Source organism: Corvus brachyrhynchos, unplaced genomic scaffold (assembly GCF_000691975.1).
Source record: "Corvus brachyrhynchos isolate BGI_N302 unplaced genomic scaffold, ASM69197v1 scaffold175, whole genome shotgun sequence".
Taxonomy (NCBI): domain Eukaryota; kingdom Metazoa; phylum Chordata; class Aves; order Passeriformes; family Corvidae; genus Corvus; species Corvus brachyrhynchos.
Window position 1 is genome coordinate 5,530,183 of NW_008238448.1, and position 9,539 is coordinate 5,539,721.

The window sequence follows — 9,539 nt, forward strand, 5'->3', positions numbered from 1 at the left end:
TGAAAGAGAGAGAGAGGGGAAACCCTTTCATTTTTCAAAAGAAAATTTTTAAAACCCCAAAGAAACAGGGAAAGTTTACCCAGGGCAAGCAGCTCTACTGTAGCTTCTCCCTGCTAAAATGCAAGGGTGAAAAGAGATGTCACTGGGAACCTCCTCTGTCCCAGGATCTGGCTGCCTTGCAGCACAAGAGAGATGTGGTGGGAATCTGGGAGAACCTGGTGCCCTGGTGCCCACACGTGCCATGCCTTTGGCTTGGGCAGCAGGTGGCTTTCATCTGACATGGCTGAAATTGCTTTTCTTTGCAAGTTTGGCTCCAGAGGAGGCAGATTATTCATACTGGCCTCTGCTAGCTGCCAGCTGTCATGGCAAAACAGGTGGCCTTGTCTCTGGAGCTGTGTATTGAAGACTCGCAGCAGTGGTGCTGAAAACAGGCAAGAACAACCCTCAGACATAACATTCCCGTTTGTGTTCATGACTTGTCACACCCTTATATTGTGCCTCCTATGCAAAGCTTGCTAGAGCCTACCTTTTCATTCATCTTTGCCTTCAGAGAGGACTGTTTGACCACCTCTCCCTTTTTTATCAGCCCCTGGTGAGGTGTACTGGCAGCACAGACCAACACAAATGGACATGGGCTCCCATGTCATGCCAGACTCTACAAAAACACAACTTCCTCTCTGCAAATCATGTTACACGCCATGAGCTCACTGAGCTGGAGCTCAGAGCCCAGAATGACAGAACTTGAATAACCAGCAACCTGGGGAGCCCTCTCTGCCATAAATAGTTTTCATCCCCTGAGAAGAGCATGGTGCCCTACACTGTTACCCTCAAAGACGAGCTCTTGACACAATTATGTAGCAAGTCTTGATGGAGTTGAAACAGGTCAATGTATCCCTCGTGTGACAAAGCGAGTTGCCCTGCAAGTGTAATTCTGTTGGGCAGAATTACACTTGAATCTTATTAGGTAATTCAGTGCAACACTGTTAGGTCCCCAAATAGGGCAGCAGGTAAGATGCCGTTTCTTCTGCTCCCATAGCTGAGAGGAGATGGGTTTGAGATGACCGTCTTTTCCAGGACAGAAATGGAGACGAGCAGTGAAACAAGGGGATGGCAGGTTCAAAGCAAGCCCAAGGAAGTGGCTCTGGCATAATGAAGCAGTGGAGCTCCTTGCTGCAGGATGCTGTGGATGCTGAACATTTGCATGAGTTCAAAAAGCATCCAGGCCTATTCATGGAGGAAATACCTATTAGGGGTTATTAGGGGCACAGATCCCAGAGCTGGCTCAGGAAGTCCCCCAGGCACATTGCACAAGATGGGAAGAGTCGCCTGGGAAGCCCTGGCTCACTTACTCAGGTTCATGCTGTTTCCAAGTTGCCTGAAGCAGGTTAGCTGCCCTTGCAGCCAGGTCTTAGATCCAGCTGCACTTTTTACATCTCTTTACTATGGCTGGAGTACGAACATCCTTTGAATGCTCTCCACATTATTGGACTGGATGGGACATGTACTAAATGCTCCTATTTAGCACACAGTTTTACTGTTTCTGCTCTTCCTGCTGTTCTACTACTTACTGTCTTTAGTGGCTTTTTTCTGGATTTCTGCTGCTGGCGCTTGACAACACTCCTGGGGTGCCTTAAGCCCTCTGGTTTGAAAGGGCTGCTCAGAGAGTCACCAGGTCAGTGATGGGCTCTGGCTGGCAAGTAGTGTGTCAGAGTGTTTCATATTCTGCTGGGGTTTTCTTTTCCCTTTATTGAACCCGTTGGGCAAAGCAGAGTGCAGAAAAAGAGAGATTTTCAAGGCCATAAACTCTTGCCAGTGAGGCTGTGGCATGTGCCTATCTGTCTGCATGCCAACTGCTGTAAAAGTTGCTTTCAGCCCTGAGAGCATATGTTTGGCAGCAGCCTGAAAGCCTGAGGTCTCTGCTGCTTCCCTCTGTCCCTGATGGAACTACCAAGGCAAAGGCAGCAGGATGAGGCCTTTCTCAGATAATGTCTTTTTTTTTTTTTTTTTAAGCAAGACAGACCTCACACTGGCACAGGAAGCCACTGAGAAGTGAATTGAAGGAGGCTGGAAGAGTTGTCCAGCCTTATTTCACCTTCCTCCGGAGGCACAGAGCATCGCCAGTAAAGGTCTCCCATCTGTTCCACCTCTCAAAGAGGGCCCAGGTTTAAAGTTCAGTGGGGACGCCTGGGGCAAAGTCCATGAAGACCTTCATGGACACAATCATCTGACGTATTTTTGGGTGTGAGTCAATGCCTGATGCACCAAGACAGGAGGTGAATCAGTCATAGGGCTCTGCTGGGGGTGTCTAGGAAAAAAAATCACGGCAGCTGCGGTCACTTCTGACCCCCTGGGCCATCCACACTTGACCCTATGGCTGCCTCATCTCTGGCAGGGGACAGCAGGACATGACAAGCCAGGGCCACGTGTCCCTGCCTGATTTGTGTGATCAGGTCGCAGCGGGAGCTGAGATCATCTGTGGAGCAGAGAAGGGAGATTAACTGGAGGCACAAAGAAGCCCCACAGGGATTTCAGACTTTCTCCTCTTGCCACAACCTCCTGTGGACGGCTGTGATGCTCAGGTCTCTGGGGTCCATGGCTGCTGGCACAGGGCCATGACAGGGAAGTGTGATTGTTTGCTGTGCTGAGACAGTGCTCAAGGCAGAGCCCAGACTCGGAGGCAGTGGAGAAGGAAAAAGCCTGTCTTTAAACTTGAAGCTGATTTGGGGTTTTGTTTTGTCACGATTATGATGACTGACTGACTGTGCCTCAGGAGTAATTTCTGGGTATAAATCTTCCTTTGATTTTTTTATACACAGTTGACATTGTCTGGGTCCCAGGCAGGCATCAGGCCATGCCAACCAAGTTAGATGCACACAGCTAAGGCTGCATTGGCCTACGTGAGGGCACTTTGGTTCTAACCCCTCTGCTCAGCAACTTTACACTGAGCAACACCAGTATCCGGGACAGACACACAGAAACAGCACAAGTGTGTGCCAGAAGGAGTTCAGCTACACTCTGGCCTCTGAACAGTTCCAGGTCAGCAATCTCCCTGTGTTCAATAACCACCCATGTGCTTTACTTACAGAAATTTACCCTTTTACTTTTGGTGCCCTGTAAACTCAGAGCATGCACAGGGTCCTGCAGCAAGGTGCTGGTTAACACCTTGTGCAAGCTGGTGCTCCTTATGTGGGTTTGACCTTGCCAGACGACACTTTTGGTTCCCATGTCCTGCCACCTGGGTGAACCCTCAGCATCTCCATGCCTCACAACAGGGCACAGTCCTGTTGAAAGAGCCTCTGAGGAGCCCAGCTCCCACCCAGCCAACTGCTTGAGAGACAAGAGACTGGGATTGTCCCAGGAAAAGCAGCAGGTTTCCATTCCCCTGGTGCCTGCCACTTGGGCCTTGGGATCAGGAATGGGTACAAGGGAGCTGCCTGAAGCCAGCTGCACCCTCTGTGTCTGTACAAGAAGAAGTGCTAGACACAAGTCATCCCTCCCTCAGAGTAACTTGGAGAGGTGTCCCAGTTACTGCTGGCACAGAACAACCTGCATTTCCACTGCTGTTTCAAAACTCACACAAGTAGCGCTGTTACATTCATAAAAATTAGTGGGAGATTTGTCGTTCATAGCCTGAGTGCATGAGTCTGACACTCTGTATAAATAGGTTATAGTCACACTTACATAACACTGCCTTATTTATGATCTTAAGCCCAAGGGAGAAATGTCTCTTCCCCAGCCCTTTCTTCCTAGCAAAAAACGTCATTCAAAGCTCAGCTTCAATCCTATCACTGAGGCCGGATGCTTAACCAAACACTGGGAAATTCAAGCGAGGCGTTTCTCTTTCAACTTGCAAACAGTGATGTCCCCAAAGAAGGCAGCTGCTAGGATCTCTATGCCCATGATTAAATACTGCACCAGGGCTGGAGAGCTTTTCAGGAGTGATGCCTGGCTTCACAGCCATGGGGGATATAGCATTAAAAGCAAAATGTCACAGGCTATGTTAAAGTTTAAAATGCCACATCCCTTACTGGCTTCAATCTAGTTTTCAAAGCAGATCTCCTACACTGTGTTTGTCTTACAGCAAACTGAGAGGAGGGGATCACCTTGCTTTCACAGATTCACTTCTCTGGCTCTGCTACATCCCCAAATCCTGCAGCCAAAGATATAAGATTAATCCCCATGGCACTTAAAATTCTGGGATTAAGGGACCCATGTGCCTGTTTTATCCACCTCGCATACATCTGCTTTATAATCCTTGGTTGTGATAAAATGACCAGAGACCATGTGTGTCCTGACACCTGGAATGGGGAAAGCTTCAGGGTTTTTGTGGAAGGCAGGAGATGGAAGGGGTTGGGCAGAGGATGCTGATGGGGCCTGACAGCTGGCACAGCACCACGTTTGTATAAAAAAATGACAAAAAGTTAAGGATAGCACACGCAGATTCTTATGTCAGGAAGCAGCTTCCCAGAGTGGGCTACCCTGGCCCACCAAGGCTGCAGAAACATTCAGCAATCACCCTGCATCCAGCCAGCCACCACCCAGTCTGAAGCAGGTGCTGGAAGATGCTATGCCCAGGGGACAGCCAGGCTGGCTCTGCACCTGCTGGGACCCAAATCAGGGCTGGTCTCTGGGGCCTGGTGCTGCGGAGGTGTGATATTGAGGGGCAAGTCTGCCACACCTGTGGGAACATTGGGCTCCTAAGTCCTTCAGAGGGGGAGTGATCCATCAGTTCTGCATGCCCTTACCTACCATCTAGTCCTCAGGAGCCCCACCAGCAGCTGACTTCCAAACCCTGCAGCTGGTGTCTCCTCACGCTTCCCACCAAAAGCACACAGGTCAAAAAGAAACAGCACAGGAATTTGGAAGGCTCCCTGTTTCTACAGACAGCATTTAGGCCTGTTGCAGAACAACCCTTCCCTAGCAAAAGCCATCGATCTTCTTAAAATCTTGCTCCCATTCACTGACCATGCTGGATCAGACCTCACGTTTGTCACCCAGAGTAACTGGAGCTGTGCAGGCTTTTATAAGCAGAGATGAAGTGGTGGCAAAAAGCAGGGGGGTGAGAGAGAGGGGAAACCAAATCTGCAGCAGAAAATCTGCAGGCCACTTTGTATCCTGCTAATCTGAGTGGGTCCTGCCCTGTTCTCATTTGCATGGGCATAAATCATTTGTAGCTATTGAGGTACATGGAGCACCCATCACTGTTCTGAAGAAGTGCTCCTTTGCTTTCAGGAATAAAGCTGCTTTTTCCATCTTCCAATCTAAATCAGATCAGAGGCCCAGTAATTAGTCTCCTATCTAGTGATTTATAGCTCTATCTGATATTGCAGGGCAAAAGCAACAGATTATTTTTTCTTGTTGAGATAAAATCTGTAGGGCAGTTCGCTGGAGTGGGGATTACACACTGAGGCCTCAGCAGTGAGCAGAGAAAGCAGACCTGGCAAAGCTCCTGGCATTTTTCATGTGCTGTCAAAGGCTTTTGGGCTGGCATGCAGAGGCTTTGGGGATTGAGGCAAAAAAGATTGTGGCAGGGTTCAAGCAGCGTGGTGTGAAGGAGCAGGGATGGGATAGAGAGGCACTTCAGCCCAGCCTAGGACAAATCCCCTTCCCTGGCTCCCTTGCCTCTTGCACCAAGCACACACAGTGTTGTTGCAAAGCCCTGAGAGATTGTCTGCTGAAAACTAGTTGTGGATGAGCTGCTCTTGTGACTGCTCACCAAGAGCTGCATTTTCTCTGTATGTCTTGGAGGATGGGGTGATGATTTGGGACATGCTTGCTGAAATATGCTGTTGTGAGCCTGGGCTTAAAATAAGATCTGGGACAGTGCGAAACTTAGCTGTGTGGAGGGGAAGGGATGCAGGTGGGTTGGAATAGCTACCTGCCCTCTGGTAGGTAGCTATTCCATTCTCTCCCGGAGTGTCCCAACCTGGAGCCTAGGTTGGTCACATGCTTTTGCAGCTGAGGGGTTGGAAAGCACTGAAAATGGACATTTTCCCCTCCTCCACCTTCTCAGCCAACCTTGCATAATTTCCCCTTTAGCCTCCCTAGACAGGTTCATTACAATTCCCCGCCATTAATATGTAAATATGCCCTAGAGGAAAAGACAGCTTGAATTTATTAACATGAATCTTTTAACTCTTTCAGTGCTGCACTTCCCTTTGTGGACAGGAGAGTGCATTCCCCAGCATGGAAAGCTGTGAGGAAGGGAGATTGCATGGAAAGAACTGTAAGGTGCTGCATGAGGACAGAAGGGAACCATGCCCCTGTGGCACTCGGGGAGGGACAGGTTTTGTCGGTAAGTGCAGACTTACAAGTTGCTAAGACCTTGATTCTGCCTTTCATTTCTGCCAAAGGCTTCCTGCACATGCCAGGGCAAACCACTCAACCCTTTGAACTGCTGGGAGCTGCCAGGGAAAGGTGGCAGCATCTTTACGCTGCAACTTCTGTCACGTGCCAAGAGCAGTGAGGATGTACCTCTGTGCTTTGTCCATCCACAGCCATACAGCCACTGACTGGCTGACCAGGAGGATGGAGGGAGTCCAGCTCCTGGGAAGACTCCAGCATAACACAGTCCTGGCCAGTGTTCCTGCCCAGTGGCACAGAGGTAGGCACATCTGTCAGGCAGCTGAGACCTGCAGTGTGACACAACACACCAGGACTCCATCAGTGCACAGTGGGGCCAGGAACCAGGGGAGAGGAGCCAGGAAAGCCTGGAGGAGCCCAGAGGGCTCACAGAGCTCAGCAGCTTAGAGCTGCCCACAGCAGCTATTGCCCACCCGGGGGAACTTATGCTTCAGCATTTCTCTGGGCAGAAAAAGCCTTTAGGTAGCCAAACAAATTGGTATCTATTGGCTGGCAAATTTACAGTCTGACTCTAATTTGGTTTTCACTGCCACAGTGAGATGAGGTGTAAATTCCTGTTTCTTAATTCAAGGTACATATTGATATTTAATCATCCAAATATGTGCCTCCTTTGACAATTCATTTCCCTTCAGCCTCTTTCAACAATTGCCTCTTCTGGCCAGGGCCCTATAAAAGATTATTCCTTGACTCTGCTGTAAAGGAAATGAATGTCTCTTGCTCTCTCTCTCTCTTTCCTTACGGTGGTTTGTTTTCCAGCGGGATATATTTCAGTTTGCACCATACAGATGCTGTTTGACAGGAATATTAGCTTTCGCACTTCTCTGGGTTTACAAAGTCAGGACATAAAGCTGTGTGGTCTTCTCCCATCCCCACCCCCTTTCCCCAGTCCTTTCCATACACCCTGCCCCTCCACCCCACGTAATTGTGCTGCTTCTTTTGCCTTGTGGCTTCTGCCTTGTGAGCATTTTTGGTGACTCCCTTCTTAACACCTCCATAAATAAAGTTAATTAGATCTCCTCTTGAGTTAACTGCAGTGAGGGAGATCACTTCTCTTCCAGTGGTGTATCCTGGCTGGGTGGCATTGGCTTGGTTCATTCTGGGCACTCTCACCTTTGGGTTCAATTTCTCCACTGGCAGCTGTCTGTGAGCCACCATCCCCAGCACAGCACCAGCTCCAGACGTGACCAGCCAGGAGCACAGCCGCGACAATGCCCGGTGTGGGTACACAGTGGTATTCCCAGGAGCCTGGCTGGGTGCAGTTTATTTTCCAGGAAGAAAGAGCCAAGAACCTACCACATCTAGACAGACAGCAGGAAGGGATGAAGAGTGGGGAAAGGGTTCAGGCACATGGAAACACTTGAATGCACCGGATGCTCATACACCGGATGCTCATGTACACACATCCTTTCACACTCCACCCTGAAATAATGTCCTCCATCACTGCTCTTGCAAACATCCAGGGACATCAGCCTAAATGCCCCTTCCTGCATCCATGACAATATTGCATTCCTCTCCCACCTCAGATCAGTTTGTCCCAGTCATATGCTGGACCGGAGAGGGAAAAATTAGGATGATAGGCCTGCGTCCAAGGACATACACTTTGTGTCCTTGGTTATCCAATTTTAGTGTAAAAGCTAGACTGGATAGTGCAGAAGGCATTGGAGACTGCAGGCTAGCTCATCACATGGTAGCGGCCAACATCTGCCCTAGAGGAACAAAGGGAACAACATATTTTGGCATCAGGCCTTGAGCAAAACTTTTTAAGGCATTTTGATGATCCAAGTTGAGTTAAAGTATTGTTGGTATGAGAGCATAGTTTCCAATTAGTTTGTAATCAAATTTCTCAGTTTGAGGTTTTTTCTCTGACAGCATTCTCCAAAGGAGGAAAGAATGTCTCTGGCGTGTCACTGGCCACCCAGAGTCTGCTTTACTTCAGTAGAAATAGGGTTTTGCTATCCTTGTGTTTGATGCAGGTTGGAATGGGAGATGATTAGCCTTCCTTAGGCAAAAGGCTCTAATACATTCCTGGACTGGGGTGTATTACACAAACGGCAGCTATGTTTCCCCCACAGCTCATCTGATTCCACTTGGCTGGTGAAGGGTTGGCACAGCACGCAAAAGCCACAGGTGCAAAGATCAGGCTGACTCAGACCGAGGGGAGAATCCAGCAGCGGTCAGAGAGCAGAGTGTAGAGGAGAGGCGGCAGCGGGATGCAGGAGTGTCACCAGCTGTAGATCTTGAACGTGCGTGGTAGGCTGGAGTCCTCCCAGGTAGGCACACACAGCAAGGTGTTCCCGTGCCTTGCCCGAGTAAACAGCGGCCGGGCACGCAGGGGAGGGGAAGTCAAGCTGCCTGTCCAAGTGCTGCCCTCTGTGAAAAACAGTGACGGGGCAGATGGGTTTGAATAACCATTGGGTCCCTGCCTCACACCCACCACATCCAGGTCCACATCGGGATAGCTGAACACCCTCAGGTCTCTGAAGCAGACTCACCTGGGACTGGCCGGCATCTCCGTGCAGGAAATGCCCTGAGCATTGTGGTTTGCGGCACTGCTTCTGTTTGAAAACAGTCCCAAAGGGGACTTTGGGGTGAAATGATTGCTCGGTGTTTGGGTAGTGGTTATGGGAAGACCCTCCTGGGACACTTCAGGGCTGTGCATTTACTCCTAAGGCTTTTAGCCGAAAATAGTGTTCCTCTATGCGAGGAGTTAAATCGAAGAGCCCCCTCCACAGAGTCACTTCACAGGCAGGATGCTGTAGTGTTTTTAAGACTCTGCAGCTAATGAGATGTCATTTTCTGACAGGGGAAGCGCGGCCGTGGCAGATATGTAGTCAGAAGGACCCAGAGGGACCCTGCAGAGCTGACAGCGGGCCCTGCTTAGTGCCCGCCCCCGCCCCCGCTCTGCCGCGGCAAGCAGTCCAAACAAAACAGTAGCAGTGGGACAAAGGAAGAGGAATGTGCGCAGCGTGTGCCCGGCCACGTGTGCGTGTGCGTGTGCCTGAGTGTGTGTGTGTGTATGTGTGTGTGTGTGTGTGTGCGCGCGCACGTGGGCGCGTGCCCTGCAGCATGTGCATGTGCGCGTGTGCCCAGCGGTGCGCGCACACGCGTGTGTGCACGTGCGTGTGCCCCGCAGCGTGTGTGACCCGCAGGGGTCCCGGCGGGGGTGACACCGCGCA

General features: G+C 50.2%; 1 protein-coding gene across 1 annotated transcript in view; it reads left to right on the forward strand.

The window, feature by feature from the left end:
- Nucleotides 1-9,539, forward strand: part of DUSP4 (dual specificity phosphatase 4) — a 23,663-nt gene that overhangs the window by 8,307 nt on the left and 5,817 nt on the right. The window contains exon 2 of the mRNA XM_017736769.1: nt 6,145-6,295. Within this exon, the coding sequence (XP_017592258.1) occupies nt 6,187-6,295 (109 nt within the window). The 5' untranslated portion in view covers nt 6,145-6,186. The remainder of the gene's footprint in view (nt 1-6,144; nt 6,296-9,539) is intronic.